This window comes from Amblyraja radiata, chromosome 2 (genome assembly GCF_010909765.2).
Source record: "Amblyraja radiata isolate CabotCenter1 chromosome 2, sAmbRad1.1.pri, whole genome shotgun sequence".
In the NCBI taxonomy this organism is placed as follows: Eukaryota; Metazoa; Chordata; class Chondrichthyes; order Rajiformes; family Rajidae; genus Amblyraja; species Amblyraja radiata.
The window spans coordinates 11,730,988-11,749,596 of record NC_045957.1 but is presented as its reverse complement, the minus strand read 5'-3'; the positions used below and the strand labels follow the sequence as shown (position 1 = coordinate 11,749,596).

The following is an 18,609-nucleotide window of genomic DNA, read 5'->3' as shown; positions in this document are numbered from 1 at the left end:
TTATCCAGTTTCCCCTCACACTCCAAAGACGTGCAGGTTTGTAGGCTAATTGGCTTCTGTGAATTGTCCGTAGTGCGTAGGATAGAACTAGTGTTCTGGAGATCGTTGGTCAGCGTGGACTCAATGGGCCGAAGGGCCTGTTACCGCACTCAATCTCTAAAAGTAAAAGGGACCATTTAGATGTGATGGGGATAAGGGAGTGATCAAGTGGGTAAAGAGAGTCTGGAGTTTAGCACTGTAATGACAAATCATTCTAGTTCTCAACATCCCTCACTAAAATTGTGAACAAAGCACTTGTAGAAGCTGACTGTAAAAAAACACTTTTCCCCAGACACCTTCAGTGGCAGAAATAGAACTTGCTGAACAAGAGAATGTACTTAGAAAAACGGAAAACCAAGGTTTGCAATGGTGCTCTCTGTTTCCGTGCTGTAATTGTTATATGGTTATATGTTATATGGTTATATGGTTAAACGTTAACGCCCAATATAACATTGTTACATCAGTTCAAGCCAGAATTTGCACAAACATTTTTAAGCTTCAGTTATGTTGGAAAATTCTGCCAAAAAAAGGTTTTATTCAAATCTGCACATTTGTTCTGTCAGCATGCCTGCCTGCCTGTTCAAAACCCAAGCTGCAATGTAAGAAATCAGCTACTATAGGAATTAAATACTGCAAATGGCAAAATGCAAAAAGAGAAAACACTAAATTTTGAGTCTGAAGAAGGGTCTCGACCCGAAACGTCACCCATTCCTTCTCTCCAGAGATGCTGCCTGTCCCGCTGAGTTACTCCAGTATTATGTGTCTGTCGTCAACACATAAAACTCCTTCTCTCAATAGATGCTGCCTAATCTGCTCAATATCTCCCGCATTTTTTGCTTTCATTTATAACAGAAATATTGTTTACAGGGGTACTTTAACCTTGGAGATATTTGCTACCTTATGTCATACACAGCATATTAATAATCTACATCAATGCACTGAAAAAGCCTAATGCATCCACAAATGGTGGCTCTTAGTATAGATGGAATGGTAGATTTGCCACCTTAACACAAAACCAGTGTACCATCTAACAGGCTCACACTAAGTTGAAACTTAAAATCAAATTTCATCTATTTATATTAATTTGTAGTGAGCTGTTCAGGTACCAGTGCTTGCGGATTTTCTAACCAGATTGCTCTGCTTGCTATACCGCAAGCTCAAATTACACACTTCTGTTTGGTTTCATGACTCCCCCCGCACATTTTGGCAACCTGTGTGGAATTGAGCTTATGCAACTTAAAATGTGGAATGGTGTTCAGCGGAAAGTAAACGTCAGCGATAGATGTTATTATTGCACTCCAGGCTAACACATATGTTGGTACTTTCGTTACTGTGCAAGTGTACTGCAAACTGTAACTTCTAGTCAAAAGGTTTGCTCTTTCTTTAGCTTAGAAAGGGTCAGTAACAACCTAGATGACTGCCTATTGAGTAGAAGCAGGCCAATGGGAGATTTAAAACAATACACTGGCTAAATTCAATCATACTTCCCTCGACAAAGCACCCTCGACTCAGCAAGTTATCCCAATGTGTGGCACAGGAACTTATTTTTAGGTTCAAGCTCGTGCTGTTAACAGTTTAGTTCATTGTCACACATATATAAAGATTACATATACATTGATAAACATGCCGCAAAGCTTTTCACTGTACCTCGGTACGTGTGACAATAAACAAAACTGCAACAGCACGAGCTTGAACCTAAAAATAGGGTTGAATGACTGTCATAAAAAAAAGGGATGAGCAGTTTAGGAGGGGAATTACCAGAGTGGTTTCTAAAATTTGTTCAATATCTATGCATCAACAAGACCAGAGCTTTTATTGTCCATCGGCAGAACCCACCACCAAGCACCAAGATCTCGCTCAGACAGAGGTAAGAGGGACCGACCCAGTCAGAGCATTGGAGTCATGACCAGAGTCATGCTACAATGTGCACTGCTCTCAGGACAGCTGTTATGGAGAGGAGACGGTTGCCCATCTCTGCGCAGAGTGTGGGCTTCCAAGGAGGGTCTGGAGAATGATGCCAGGGTCCTGGTTACAGTTTAATCCCAAACAGGACTCTCTGATTCACTGGATGCTCCCAGGGACACATTCAGAGATGGGCATCAAATGCTGCTGAAAAACCATCAAATTCAATGAAAGGCAATCTTTGGCTTGCCGAAAACCTGTTGGACTCCCAGCACAGCGATATGTCCAGCAGGGAATGTTGCCAACCAGCCCATTACAGACTGCAGGAGCATGTGCTGGAGCTTCTGCAGGGGAGGACCACAGTCTAGGGATTGAAGAACAGTGTCTGATGGGGACACCTCTAAATCAAGGGAAGGGATATCATTCTAAAAGGCCATACGAGTGGCAAGGGTGCTTTGTTTAATGATAGGTTCAAACACTACTAAATATGATGCTATTCAATATATAGACACCAAGGATGAAGGAAGGGTGTTTGCGCAGTTTTTGTTTTGTATATGTTTTCTTTTCTGAATAAGGTTTTTTTTTTTAAAGTTAATTTTCATCCATATTTGTTGCTGAGCTGAGTAGCATTCTGAGTGGCATTCCTCTGGCACCGTATCCAAGACTGGTGTTGCACTGTTTAACAACATCAGGAGATCAAAAAATGCAGTGGTGATAGTGGTGGTGAGGCAGAATGACCTATCAAAATGCACTCGGAAGCCAAAGTGCCTGCTTGGAGCCACAGTGGTCAAATGGCACACATCAATGAAGAGTTGGACACACCAATGATGGACCCTTTGGGCTTACAAACACATTGACACAGTGTTGAACAGAAAAGGGTAATGGTGGTGTTGCTGTGAATACAAATGGTTGATGACTTGTGAAAGGACCGTCAATCTGGACAAAGTTAGACAGGTACTAGTTTAGTTCATAGACAATAGACTATAAGTGCAGGAGTAGGCCATTCGGCCCTTCGAGCCAGCACCGCCATTCAATGTGATCATGACTGATCATCCCCAATCAGTACCCATTCAGTTTTCCTTTTTCTTCTTCCAGCCCCCCCCCCCCCCCCCTCCCAAATCACTGAAGAAGGATTTTGGCTCGAAACGGTGCCTATTTCCTTCGTTCCATAGATGCTGCCTCACCCGCTGAGTTTCTCCAGCACTTTTGTCTATCTTCGATTTTCCAGCATCTGCAGTTCCTTCTTGAACACCTTCAGTTTAGTTTAGTTTAGAGATACAGCGCGGAAACAGGCCCTTTTGGCCCACCGGGTCCGCGCCGACCAGCGATCCCCGCACATTAACACTATCCTATACCCACCAGGGACAATTTTTACATTTACCAAACCAATTAATCTATAAACCTGGACGTCTTTGGAGCGCGCGCGGGAGGAAACCGAAGATCTCGGAGAAAACCCTCGCAGGTCACGGGGAGAACGTACAGACTCCGTACAGACAGCGAAACGAGAGCTACTCATGGAATCGACTGCAAGAATTAGCATCACGTAGGAATGAAACGGTAATTTGTGACTTTGGTTCGTGCGGTTTAGTTGCAACGTGAAAGGCAAAACCCCAAATGGAAAGGTTCAAAACTTAGCTATCGGAATGACAGGCAAAGATATTGGATTCCTCGTTAAATTCAAGGAGTTTGGAAAGGAAAGAGAAGCTAAAGTGGATAATGGTAGCTGGCAAAGCCAAAGGTCAGGGATGATTTCTGTTCAAAAAGCGAGATGGGTGAATAATGGGAATTTGGAATAGAGGACCAAAGACGATCTCATTAAATAGGAAGCCAGCAAAAGTTGGGCAATAAGTAGTGAAAATAACATTTGAAAAAGACTGGAGAGGAATTACGTTCAAGAAAGAACTGCAGATGCTGGGAAAATCGAAGGTAGACAAAAATGCTGGAGAAACTCAGCGGGTGAGGCAGCATCCATGGAGCAAAGGAATAGGTGACGTTTCAGGTCGAGACCCTTCTTCAGATTGATGTGGGGATGGGGGCCGGGAAGAAGAAAGGAGAGGAATTAGGGAAGTGTCTTGTATCTGAGCAGAGAGACTTGTGAGAAAGTTTAGTTTAGTGAGTAAAGGGTCTGTTCCACTTACATGGCCTTGGCACGCAAATTACGCGACCTCATGGTCACGTTGAGTCGCGACGGTCCCGCGAAGGTCGGGCGCGATTACATGCGTACGCACAGCCGTCTGGAGCACATGATGTCATTTGAAGATGGACACAAAGCTGGAGTAACTCAGTGGGACCGGCAGCATCTCTGGAGACAAGCAATGGGTGATGTTTCGTGTCGAGACTCATCTTCAGTCTGAAAAGAAGGGTCTTGACCCGAAACGTCACCTATTGCTTCTCTCCAGAGAGGATGCCGGTGCCGCTGAGTTACTCCAGCAATTTGTGTCTATCTTCAATTTTTTTGGCCCCGCTCTGGGAGTCGAAGTGGGGGCGGATCCGGACCGCAACGGCCGTGAGCCCCAGGCCAAGCTCGGCGATCGTTTGCCTGTTTCTGCTGCTGTTGAAGGTGGGACGTTGCGTCGCGCCAGGGTCTTTGGCCGTCAGTTACACGACAGGCCGTTGGCGCACGAAGATTTCGTTCACTACAAAAATTTTGGAGCCCCGTGCGATGTCGCGCATAACTACATACCCCTCTGCGCTTCTAAGTAGGACCGGCCCAGCGCGGCCATACGATGCCCGTACGCCTCAACGCGACCACGAGGTCGCGTAATTTGCGTGCCAAGGACACGTAAGTGGGACAGGCCCTTAAGGAAATCAAGGAATACATGGCTGAATAGATGTTCTCCAGTTTCAAAAATGAATCTGTGACCACCTCACAATGGTTATTTCGTGGGAGGGTGGCAGCAGAAGTAGAAAGGCAAGGAAGGAATGGTCAGGATTGGGATGAAGAACCATAGGATATTTTTGCCCCCCAGGATATTCCTGGCTTCATGCTTCGTCTGATGACAGGTCGCAAAAGTTATTATCCACCAGAAAATGCTCACGTTTGCAATCCTTACAAATAAGAAACAGAGAGCTACGTTGAACATAAAAAGCACATTCGGCTTCATCAGCATATGATCTGCCAATTTACCAGATTAATTTGCTCATCCATGTATCATGATTAAATCCCTGCTTTTGCTTAAGGATTAGAAAACTACACAGAAAAAAAGCCCTTCATTATAATCATCAGCAGTAAATCAAATCACCATTTTCATTTTAAATCTTCATCTCTAAATAAGTTTTGCAAGAGAGTTTGACCATGGCAGGAAACCACACCATAGTCTGATTCATGTGCTGAGGAACTCAACTTTACTTTGAAAATGTCGAGGGTATTTTCATCCTTTAATTCAAAAGGTGTAGCCTTTAAGCACTGCCTTTTAAATACTGGTCAAGCATTTTTTCCTTACTTACTATGGCACAGAGTACATAGCAGATTCCTTTCTGTTCACTGTGGGGCAAAAAGTTGTTCAGAAAAAGTGCAGAATGAAAGTTAGAGAGAATTGGCCTGCCACTGAAGTTCTGAACCTTAACATGGTCACACTACTAATGCACCGTGTCACCAAGGGCCTCGCTTAGTCAGCTGCCTTATCCACACTTCTCAGCTCAGTCTCTTCCACAAGTGATCCTGACCTTGCAGTCACGTGGTATATTTAGCATGAAAACAATTAAAAACTGAGTCAACCAGGCCAGAAGCTAAAGATAGACACAAAGTGCCGGAGTAAATCAACGGGTCAAGCGGCATCTTTGGAAGAAAAGGATGGGTGATGTTGCGAAGAAGTCTGAAGTAGGGTCGCGACCCGAAATGCCACTCATCCTTTGTCTCCAGTGATGCTGCCTCAACCGCTGAGTTACTCGCGCACTTTGTGTCTTTCTGTGGTGGTATCAACCAACATCTGCGGTTCCTTGTTTCGAATGGCCAGAAGCTAAAACATAACCCAGGGGAAGATGGTGAAGAGAAAATATGCGAGGCAAAGTTTAAAATAATGGCCCCAGAGGTGAAGCCACAGCTTGTTTAAAGATTTCGAGGGGGGCGGGGGGGGGGGGAGATGAAGTGGGGTGGGTTGGAAAGTGAGAGATACAAGCCCAGCAGGATAATGGTGCAACAATCCTGTGCAGAGGTAACATCAATGTGGGCTGATGTTTCAGCAGTGGACCATCACAGGCAAGGGTGAGATCGTGCAATATTAACCGAATTAATGAGAAATTCAAGGGATGAAAGTTCTCAGAGATAACATTGTGGGAACAAGAGAATGCATGACAAACAATTCAGTACCAGCAGGGGAGCAGTTGGCAGTGCGGGGAACTCTGCTATAGTATGCAGACAGGTCGAGTTCAATGGGAGAGGGGGGAAAATACTTAATCACAAATGCAGTTGCTTCGTATGTAATTTGCGTTCTTGATTCGAACCATTTCACCACAATAGCTGAGCAGAATAGCTGGATGTTTTCAAGATTGCAATGGTAACCTTGTGAATCCACAACACAATACTGCAGAGGCAGTTTGGAGATGGGACAGTTTTCAAAGAGACAGTCATGTATGAGCTTTCTCTAAAGGATGGTGGACAATGATAGTCCAACTATCCAGCATGGTTATACACATAAATGTGTAAACTCACCACTTCATCTGATGTTTCCTACACGCGGAATAGGAATGGACATGGCCATTGAGTTTATTTACATTTATCCATGTTGATTAATCCAGCGGGATAGATTTAAACTAAATCTATTAAAGATGAAAGTTCTTGACTTCATCAGACATAAGAGCAGAATTATTCATTCGGCCCATTGGGTCTCCACTGCCATTCAATCATGGCTGATCTATCTATCCCTCTCAACCCTATTCTTCTACCTTATCCCTATAACATTTGTCATCCTTACTAATCAAGAACCTATCCATCTCTGCTTTAAAGATGCCCAAAGACTTGGTCTCTAGAGCTACATATGGCAATTAATTCTACAGATTCATCAACCACCCTCTGGCTAAAGAGATTCCATCTCAACTCCTTTCCAAAGGTACATCCCTTTATTCCGAGGCTGTGCCCTCTGGTCCCAGACTCTCCCACGAGTGGAAACGTCCTCTCCACACACACTCTATCCAGGCCTTTCATTGCTCGGGACTGGCTTGAAAGAGGCATCTTGATCGGCACTAGACACAGGTTAGGTGCCAATGTTATACTTCCAAGAAAAACCTGCAAAGAAAAACCTGGGAACTTTAAAGGGGAGGGAAAGAAAAATACTTTTCACCCGAAATAGTCATAGTCACAAAGCACAGAAACAGGCCCCTTAGTCCAACACATCCGATGCTAACAATTAAGTGTCTACCTGTACTAATCCCATTTGCCAGTAATTGGTCTATAGTCGTTGCTATTGTGGACCATGTGCTCTTCACGATACTTGGTAAACGTTGCAAGAGTTCTTGCCTCCATCATTCAGATGGTGCATTACAGATTATAAACACCCACTAGGTGATATTTTGTTTCCTCCGCCACTCTAAACCTCTTGCCCTGTAACTTAAATCCTTTGGTTTACAACACCTTATGTCTGGAACTCTCTGATGAAATATGAGAGAGAGAGAAATAAAACTCACTTAAGGAGTAGTTGAATGAATACTTGAAGTACCATGTTCTGCATGACTGCAGGCTTAAGACTGAACGAGAGAGATAGCTCTTTAGAGTCAGAGTTCGAGGCAGAAACAGGCCCTTCAGCTCAACTAGCCCCTCCTGATCTACATGCCTCATCCAAGCCAGTCCCATTTGCCCGCATCTGGTCAACACCCACCCAAACCTTCTCTACCTATCAAAGTCTCTCTTCAATGTTATTGTACCTCCCTCAAATACTTCCTCTGTCAGCTCGTTCCATATACCCACTACCCTCTATGTGATTAATTTGTCCCTTGGGTTCCTATTAAATGTTTCTCCTCTCACCCTAAACATATGACCTTGAGTTCTTGAGTTGCCTTCTCTGGGAAAAAGACACTGTACATTCACCTTATCCACTCCCCTCATTTCATCCACCTCAATACGATGACCCCTCAGTCTGCTGAATTCCAAGGAATAAAGTTCCAACCTGCCCAACCTCCCATTATACCTCAGGCTCCCAAATTGTAACAAAGTCCTCAAATATCTTCCCTACACCCTTTCTAGTTTAATAATATCTTTCCCATAGCAGGGTGACCAAAACTAAGCACAATATCCCAAGCACAGCCTCAATGTCCTACACAATTGGAGTATAAATCATTAACTTCTATATTCAGGTTCCCTGACTTATATGAAGGCCAGCATGTCAAATGCCTCCACCACCCTGTCTACCTGTGATATAATTTTCAGGAACTTGTACTCTCAGATCCCACTGCTCTACCACACTCCCCAGGCAATACCAATCACAGTGAAGGTCCTGTCGTCATTTGACATCCCAAAATTCAACACCTCACACGTATCCGAATTAAACTTAATTTGGCATTCCTCGGCCCACTGATCCAGTTGATATAGATCCCCCTGTAATTCTTAATAAACATCTACCATACCACCTATTTTAGTGTCATCTGCAAACTTACTAATCATAGATAGACACAAAAAGCTGGAGTAACTCAACGGGTCGGACAGCATCTCTGGAGAATAGGAATAGGTGACGCTTCGGGCCTCGACCCGAAACGTCACCCATCCCTTCTCTCCAGAGATGCTGCCTGACCCGCTGAGTTACTCCAGCTTTTAGTGTCTATCTTCGATTTAAACCAGCATCTGCAGTTCTTTCCTACAAAAACTTACTAATCATGCCTTGTATATTCTCAATCAATTTGTTGCTGCAGATAACAAACAACAAGGGGCCCTGAACCAAACGCGACGTACATGCTCAGCACAGGCCTCCAGTCCACAAAACAGTCTCCACCAAATGTTCTGTTTCCTACCATGAAGCCAATTCTGTATCCAGTTAGCTAGCTCTCCTTGGATCCCATATGATCTATCCTTCATGAGCTGCCTAACATGCAGAACATCATCAAAGGCCTAGCTGAAATCCAGGTAGACCCCATGCAAGGCCCTACTCTCATCAACCTTCTTGGTTGCATCTTCGCAAAGCTCAATCGTGATCGCCCAAGCACAAAACCATGCTGACTATCGCAAATCAACCCCGTCTTTCCAAATGCACGGATATTTTATCTCGGAATCCACCCCAGTGACTTTCCTGCCACAGATGTCAGGCTCACTCGTCTATAGTTCCCAGGTTTTTCTTAGAGGAACAACATGAGCCACACTCCAGTTTTCCAGCACCTAACTACGATTCATTAGTGCCCCATGGCGCCTGTAATTTCATGGCTAGCTTCCCACAGTATTTGGATATACCCGATATACCTGGTAGACACAAAATGCTGGTGTAACTCAGCGGGACAGGCAGTATCTCTGGAGAGAAGGAATGGGTGATGTTTCGGGTCGAGACCCTTCTTCAGACTCTGAATATGCATGAATCAGAACCTGATATACCCGAGCAGGTTCTGGAGATATATCTAAGGACATCCAGCGCCTCATTGACCGTAATACAGAACATTCTTAAGACATCGTCATTAACTTTCCCAAGCTCTGACCTTCCTTCAATCGAGGGGATTTATCGCAGTCGCTGCTTCAAAAAGGCTGGCAGTATCATCAAAGACCCACACCATCCTGGCCACACACTCATCTCCCTGCTACCTTCAGGTAGAAGGTACAGGAGCCTGAAGACTGCAACAACCAGGTTCAGGAATAGCTACTTCCCCACAGCCATCAGGCTATTAAACCTTGCTCGGACAAAACTCTGAACATTAATAACCCATTATCTGTTATTTGCACTTTATCAGTTTATTTATTCATGTGTTGTAGTCAATGCCTACTATGTTCTGTTGTGCTGAAGCAAAGCAAGAATTTCATTGTCCTATCAGGGACACATGACAATAAACTCACGTACACTTGAACTTGAAGTTCCCTTGTCTTCATGTCTTTCTCCGCAATAAAAGCAAAGGAGAAATATTCATTAAGGACCTTGCCCTTCTCCTGCAGCTCCACACAGAGATGACCGCTTTGGTTTCTGAATAAAAGCAAAGGAGAAATATTCATTAAGGACCTTGCCCTTCTCCTGCAGCTCCACACAGAGATGACCGCTTTGGTTTCTGAGCAGCCCTATTCTGTCTCTTGTTACCCATTTTCCCTTAATCTATTTATAAAATCTCTTTGAATTCTCCTTAATCTTATCTGCAGGAGCCATCAAGCCTCCTTTTTCTCCCTTCCTGATTTCCTTCTCAAATATGTTCCTCAATCTGTTTAATCCACACCCTGAGTTCATCTGCTCTGCCAGTGGGTCAGGTCTCTCATCCAACAGTCTTTCCACACTTCCTGCCAAGGTCCTGCCTATCCTATTGAACTTGCTGCTATTGACTTTTCTATCAACTTCCTGCCTGCCGATCAAGTTTAAACCTTCTTGAGTAGAGCTTGTTTCTTGTCTGAGAAACACACAATGGGCCTAGTGGCCTTCTCAGTCATAAATGTTCATTCATTGTAATTATTGGATTGGAGAATGAAGGGATACTTGCAAGCAAAACGGCTAATAAAGGCTAAGAAAGCACCATCGCTTGACAAGTCTTTAGGAATGTTTAGGAAGAAACTGCAGATGCTGGTTTAAACCGAAGACAGACACAAAATGCTGGGGTAACCTAGCGGGACAGGCAGCATCTCTGGAGAGAAGGAATGGGTGACGTTTCCGATCGAGATGGTCTGAAAAAGGGTCTCGACCCGAAACGTCACCCATTCGTTCTCTCCAGAGATGCTACCTGTCCCGTTGAGTTACTCCAGCATTTTGTGCCCATCTTCTGTTTAGGAATGTTCATCCCCTCCCCTTTATTTAATGCCATGTGAACTTTACCACCCAACATGGCAAGAACACTAGACTTCAATGTAACGACTTGGTTGCAAAATGCCACGGGATCGGTATTTTCAATCATAAGACAACATGAATTCTATTTTTTTATTTAAGAAGAAACTGTTGATGCTGGAAAAATCGAAGGTAGACAAAAATGCTGGAGAAACTCAGCGGGTGAGGCAGCTTCTATGGAGCGATGGAATAGGTCATCTATGGAGCTATTCCTTCGCTCCATAGATGCTGCCTGACCGCTGAGTTTCTCCAGCATTTTTGTCTACCATGAATTCTATTTAGGGATTCAAGTAACAAGAAGAACAGAAAGTGCTGACTCAATGTCCCAATAGCAGTAGATTACGGGTGGTGTTTGCAAACTGCTATTCCCCCACAGCAAAACATGTAATTCTGCCCAAAGTCCTGTACAATAAGAAACAATCTAGATTGTGTCGTTAAACGGGAATCTTTAGCACCTTACTGCCCAGTTATATGAATATTGATTTCTCTAACAGCAGGTAGCCCTGGCATTCCCTCTCTCTCTATCCCTCCCCCACCCAAGTCGCACCAGCTTCTCGTTTTCACCGAACAAACAGCTAACAATGGCCTGTTCCCTTTATCAGCGTTACTTTTTTTGCATATCTTTCATTCATTGTTCTTTATCTCGCTATACCATCGCCTATATCTCTCGTTTCCCTTATCTCTAAACCAGTCTGAAGAAGGGTCTCGACCCCTGAAACGTTAGAGACCCATAAGGTGAGTCTCCAACCAAGCGCTAATTCAGGAGAACATTGCAAATATGCCAATCTCAGACAGACACAAAATGCTGGAGTAACTCAGCAGGACAGGCAGCATCTCTGGAGAGAAGGAATGGGTGACGTTTCGGGTCGAAACCCTTCTTCAGACTGAGGATGCTCGCTGGATCTATCGTTATTTCGTTTTGAAAGTGCTACATACACACACTGCGGCTTCAAACACTTTTTCTCAGACACGGATCCATCCAGATAACCTGGAACAGTTGCAACAACGGGGCGCTATTTACCAACAAACTCGGCCGCCAGTGCCACCTTCCCTCTCCACTGCAAAGGGCAGCCTTTGGCATGTTCTCACCAGTTGCAAGGCGCACAACCACCTGCAAAAGGTGAGCCGGAGCCGGGAGGGGATGGGAATTGCTCACGTTCACAACTGCACAACAACCCCCGCAGCGTCTGCAAGATAATCAAAAGCGATGGAGACCCGTCTCAGCCGAGCAGAGGCTGTGTCGGAGCAAGCGGGATCTTGCTTTACCCACTCCTCTCACATCCAGTCCAGTCCAGTCCAGCAGGAGACGTGTTTGATCAGCTTGCCCTAACTCTCTTCTGTCCCCCCCACCCAAACCCACTTTAGACTCACTCCGAGCAGTACCAGACCAGGTTCCTCCTGCTCAACCGCAGCTGAACTCCAAGCCACACAACATCAACACAAAATACTATTAAAACACGTACAGCAGTTTACACGAGTGCGTTCACCTCCTTTCTCCCACCCAGACAGCGAGGTGTAAGCATTAGACTCTGGGTGAGACAATGCAAAACTTGAAGCACCGAAGGACAAGGGACACACACACAGGCTTTCCCCCTCCAGCTATGTATGGGGCCGCAGACATGTTCAGCTCGCAGACCGGTGCAGGACTTAAAGGGAAGGGAAGGGAAGGGAGGCCCCGGGGGGCGAGGAGCAGCGAGCGACAAACGTACCGTCCACCGCCTCCCGGTCGCTGATGTGTTGCAAGTTGCAGCCCGTGTCCTCCCGGCTGATGTCGGTGTCGGTGCGGTAGGTCTCCAGCCGAGCGTGGTTCCTCCGCAGCTTGGGGCTGGACGAGACGCAGCAAGAAGTGGTGTTCCCCATCTTCCCTGCTGCTTAAATCAATCCTCCCTCCCTCTCCCTCCCTTCGGCTTGAATGAAGCTCTCGCACCCAACCAACAAGGGGGGGTGCAATGGGTTTGCCTTTGCCTCTCCCACCACACACACACACACACAACAAAAATCAAAATTCAAGGGGGACGAGGAAGGGTGGGTGTGGGGAAGAGAGAGGGGAAAAAAAATCAGTGTCCGATCTGAGATACACCCTCGTCCGGCCGCAGCCAGCACTGCACATCCATCTGAAAGAAGCCGGTGCGATCTCTCCCTTCGCTCTTATCAGACTGACTGACCCCGAAGGAGTCTAGCCTCTCGTCTCCCTCTCCATCCACATTTCCCACAGCCAAGTCATTTTTTTTCCTCCAAAAAAATATAACAAAATATGCCCATCAAAAGTCATCTGCCAATAAGCAGCATCCTTCGATTGAAGCGTTTTGGGGTTTTTTTGGGTTTTTTTTCCCTTTTAAAAATAAACCCTACGATTTTCAGCTGGAGCCTTTGACATCCCTGGGAAGCTGGTGTCTGAAATGGTGACTTATCTTCCGAAGGCAGACACAGTGTAACAGCAGTGCAGTGTAACCAATCGAGTCGAGGAGTTCCGGTTCAAGGGGTAGCGACTACAAAAATGCAACAGAGTAACCAGCCCAGGAGATGGGAATCAATGTTACAGCATTCTCCCCCCCGTGGCCAGAGCCGAGCAGAGCAGAGCCTCCTGGCAAGACCTACTCCCCTTGCTTTCAGTTTGGAAAAGCTCCCCCCCTGTCTCAGAATGTCTCACACGATGATGTTGCAAGTCTCCAGTTTTCCTCTCTCCCCATGTCTTCGACTAGTCAGCCACAGAAGGGACCACGTAGAAATACCCCCACTCCACTCACCAGCTATATCTCTCCTTTCCCAGTCTGAAGAAGGGTCTCGACCCGAAACGTCACCCACTCCTTCTCTCCAGAGACACCGCCAGTCCCACTGAGTTACTCCAGCGTTTTTGTATCTATCTTTAACCCAGAATAAGTGCAGTTTCTAACCAGCGTGCCTAGTTTCAGTTTTTAGTTTATCGTCACGTGTACCGAGGTAAGGTGAAAAGCTTTTTTGTCTTTGTTGATGCTATCTTAACTCTGGGAGGAGGTACCGCAGCATGAAGAGCGGGACAACCAGGTTCTGCAACAGCTTCATCCCCCAGGCCATAAGATTACTGAACAATCAACAAAACCGAGGCTAGAACTTTTTAAATATCGACACTTTAAAAAAAAAAAAATTTTTATATATATTTTATTTTACAGAACCATGCACATGAGGCATTTTTATGGACGCACCTAGCACTTTTACTATTACCTGATTTGGAGAGTCAAATGCAACGAAATTTCGTTCAAGGTGCACTGTGTCTAGGTGTATATCTGAATGACAATAAAGTTTCGTTTCATTCATTCATCCAGTCAGCAGAAAGACAGGACGTGGTTATAATGGTATTTTGTTAAGGTGGACCAAAAGCTAAATACTGAAGGTAGACGCAAAAAGCTGGAGTAACCCGAAATTTGTAGGAAGGAACTGCAGATGCTGGGTTTTTTTTTTTTTTTAATATTTTATTTTATTAGAAGTAAGTACAGTCATATGGCACCAAAGTGCCTAATATATATTTTCATAATACATTTTATGTACAACTTCTTTTTTTTTTGTTACACTGAAAAAAGATTAGAATAAGAAAAAGAAGTTAGATAGTAAAGGATAGAAAGATGTGAAATATATAGTGTGTGAAAAAAGAAAATGAGTAAATGAAGAAAGTTGAGAGAGAGAATAGAGAAAATAAAATAAAATAAAAAAGAAAAGGAGATCATTATTTATAATCTTGACCAACCCTCGTCCAGTCCTGAAACAGTTATTTTTTACAATTGTGTTGCACCATATGATTCCAAAAAAACGACGAATGGAGACCAACTCGTTATGAATTGGTCTGATTTATCCATTAGGAGGAATCGCATTTCCTCAAGATGAGCGGTGTCCAACATACTTGCAATCCACATTTTAAGCGTTGGTATTGATGTACCCTTCCAAAATTTAAGAATTAATTTTTTTGCTATTATTAAACCATAGTTAAGGAATAGATTTTGAGATGTGTTCAATTTATTCCCATCTTCCATTACGCCAAATATAATCATTTCAGTATTAGGTTCCATTCTTGTCTTGAATAATTTTGTAAATATTTCAAAAATATCATTCCAAAATCTATAAAGTTTTATGCAGGAAACTAAGGAGTGTGTTATAGTTGCCTTTTGGGCTAGACATTTATCACAAGTGGCGGATATATTTGGATAAAATTTGTTCAATCTTGGTTTTGAATAATATAATCTATGTACAATTTTAAATTGTATTAGATTATGTCTTACATTAATTGAACATTTGTGAATATATATCAGGTATTTTTCCCATTTAACCTTCGTAATTTTTATCATTAGTTCCCGTTCCCACTCTTCTCTAAGTACCTCTGTCGATGGTAGGTCTATATTTAGAATACTATTATATAAATATGATATTAATTTTTGTGAGTCAGCTTCAATATTCATTGCTTCTTCCAATAAGTCAGGAGTTACTTTTTGATATCCTTGTATATATTTTTTCACGAAATCGCAAATCTGAAGATATTTCGTGCTGATATTGCAGATGCTGGTTTAAACTGAAGATAGACACAAAAAGCTGGAGCAACTCAGCGGGACAGGGAGCATCTCTGGAGAAAAGGAATAGGTGACATTTCGGGTCGAGACCCTTCCTAAGCAAAATACTGTAGATTCCACTTTCTCCCCATCCCAATCTCTGTGCTCCACCGCCCACTTTTTCTCTGCACCTGAGAATATTTCATTTCTGTGAAACATTTCAAACTGGAAGAACACAATCCTCCCTTTACTTTTCCCATTCCCTTACCCCTCACACATATTTCCCCCACCTCCCCAGTCACCCTACCCTTTTCCCCTCCTCAATCTGCTCATTTTCCATTCATGAGAACCCCCTTCATTCCCCTTTCCTTGTCCCTGTCCCTATCCTATTCTGCTTATATCCTTCCTTCTGGATTTGCATTTCACTCCTCTTGTTTCCTTATCTTACACCCGTTTGTCTCCCTTTCACCTCTAGTCACTCTATACCTCCATCCCCCACCAGGAAGGCCTTAAAGCCCTCTGTTTCTTTCTTGACCACAGAACCAGCCAATGTCCCTCTCCTAACACTCTCCTCAGCCTAGCGGAGCTGGTCCTCAACAATTTCTCCTTCGACTCCTCCCACTTCCTCCAAATCCAAGCGCTGGCAATGGGCATTCGTATGAGCCCCAGCTATGCCTGCCTCTTTGTAGGGTACGTCGAACAATCCCTGTTCCAGGTGTACATCAGCCCTATCCCCGAACTCTATCTCCGTTACGTTGATGACTGCATTGGTGCTACCTCCTACACCCATGCATAACTCATGGACTTCATTAACTTCACCACCAATTTCCATCCGGCACTCAAATTCACTTGGACCATCTCCGACACCTCCCTCCCCTTTCTTGATCTCACCGTCTCCATCGCAGGAGATAGACTATCGACTGACGTCTATTATAAATCTACTGACTCCCACAACTATCTTGACTACACTTCTTCCCATCCTGTTTCCTGCAAATACTCTATCCCCTACTCCCAATTCCTCCATCTACGCTGCATCTGCTTCCAAGATGAGTTGTTCCATACCAGGATATCCAAGATGTCTTTATTCTTCAGGGACTGAGGGTTCCCCCGTTCGATCATAGATTAAGCCCTCGCATGTGTCTCCTCGGTACCAGGCAGCTCCGCTCTTGCTCCCCCTACCCCCCCGCCAGTCGCAACAGTCCCTCTAGTCCTTGCCTTTCACACCCCATCAGCCGTCACATACATTGCATAATCCTCCGGCATTTTTGCCACCTCCAACGGAATCCCAACACTAGTCACATCTTCCCATCTCCACCCCTTTCCGCCTTCTGCAGAGGCCTTTCCCTCTGCAACTCCCTGGTTAACTCATCCTTTTCCACCCAAACCACCCCTTCCCCAGGTACCTTCCCCTGCAACCTCAGGAGATGCAACACCTGTCCCTATACCTCCTCCCTCAACTCTGTCCAGGGACCCCGACAGCCCTTTCAGGTTAAGCAGAGGTTCACTTGCACCTCCTCCAACCTCATCTACTGTATCCATTGTTCATAATGTGGACTCTTATACATCGGCGAGACCAAACGTAGACTGGGCGATTGTTTCGCTGAACTCTTTCGCTCAGTCTGCCTGAACCAACCTGATCTCCCAGTTGCCAAAAACTTTAATTCCTCTTCCCATTCCCACACTGACCTTTCTGTCCTAGGCCTCCTCCATTGTCAGAGTGAGGCCAAAAGCAAATTGGTGGAAAAGCACCTCATATTTCGCTTGGGCAGCTTACAACCCAGCGATACGAATATTGATTTCTCAAACTTCTTGCATCACTAACCCTTGCATCCCCTCTCTCTCCATCCTCCTCCACCCAAATCGTACTAGCTTCTTAGTCGTCTTGTTGCATCTCATTGTCTGTAACTCGTTTTCAACTAGCCCACAGATAACAATGGCCTGTTCCCTTCATCATCATTACTTTTTTGCATATCTTTCATTCATTTGTTCTAAATCTCTCTACATCACCGTCATTTCCCTTTCCCCTGAATCTCAGTCTGAAGGTCTCGACCAAAACGTCACCTATTCCTTTTCCCCAGAGATGCTGCCTGACCCGCTGAGTTACTTCAGCTTTTTGTGCCTGTCCACCCATCTACTAATTATATTCCCCCCACCCCACCCCATCCAGCTATATCATGACAGTCCGTGCCCCACCCTAACCTCTTTGTTTCTTTTCTCCCTTCCCCCCCCCCCCACACACTCCATCAGTTTGAGAAAAGGTCCCGACCTGAAACATCATTTGTCCAATCCCTCCACAGATGCTGTCTGGCTCACTGAGTTCCTCCAGCAATTTGTTTATTTTTTGCTAATTTCTATCCCTGACTAAAAGTATACATTTTGCAGAATAAACATTTAGTCTGAAAGATTTTAACCTCATTGTGTAACAAAAGATGGCAGATTGATTTAGAAACAAAAGGGCCTTGAGATCCAAGTTATTCTAAAGATTGGTGCAATGGTAGACAGCAACAGCTGACAATATTTGCATTGCCTGCAATGGATCTCCAGTGGATTTAGTACCAGGCTTCCTGCTTTTGGGGTATATTTGAATGATGTGGTCTTAAGTGTAGGGACCATAATGATGTGTAGGAAGGAAATGCAGATGCTGCTTTAAACCGAAGATACACACAAAAAGCTGGAGTAACTCAGCGGGACAGACAACATGGCTGGAGAAAAAGAATCGGTGACGTTTCGGGGTCAAAATTCTGAAGAAGGGCCTCGACCCGAAACGTCACCTATTCATTTTCTACAGAGATGCTGACCCGTTGAGTTACTCCAGCTTTTTGTGTCTATCTTCGACTGTAATTATGTGATTTGTAGATGATGCAAACATTAATGTAAAATAAAAACTGCAGGTCTTGACCTGAAATGACAACAATTCCTTGCGCCTCACACAGATACTGTTCGATTTGTTGCTTCCTCCAACGGTTTTTTAATTGTTCCAAATTCCAGCCTTTTGTGACTCCAAAGTTGTTGTGCTTGGTCGAGAGTAGGAAATATTTGGCTACAGAGAGCAGTCATTGTCAGTAAGTTCAGCACAAAAATGGCAAATAGAGTTGTATCTGCAACAAAATGGGAGATAATATAAAGATATATGAAGAAAAATGGACAGGTAACATGGATGGGAAAGGTTTGGAGGGATATGGGCCAAACGCAGGCAGATGGGACGAGTGTCGATGGGCCATCTAGGT

General features: G+C 44.5%; 1 protein-coding gene and 1 long non-coding RNA gene across 2 annotated transcripts in view; one reads left to right on the top strand and one right to left on the bottom strand.

The window, feature by feature from the left end:
- Positions 1–13,656, bottom strand: part of ccny (cyclin Y) — a 207,154-nt gene extending 193,498 nt beyond the window's left edge. The window contains exon 1 of the mRNA XM_033042142.1: positions 12,578–13,656. Coding sequence (XP_032898033.1) covers positions 12,578–12,728 — 151 coding nt within the window. The 5' untranslated portion in view covers positions 12,729–13,656. The remainder of the gene's footprint in view (positions 1–12,577) is intronic.
- Positions 7,256–7,849, top strand: LOC116986520. Its single transcript, XR_004415505.1, has 2 exons — positions 7,256–7,373; positions 7,424–7,849. It is a non-coding gene; the product is annotated as an uncharacterized LOC116986520 (long non-coding RNA).
- Positions 13,657–18,609: the final 4,953 nt, after the last annotated feature.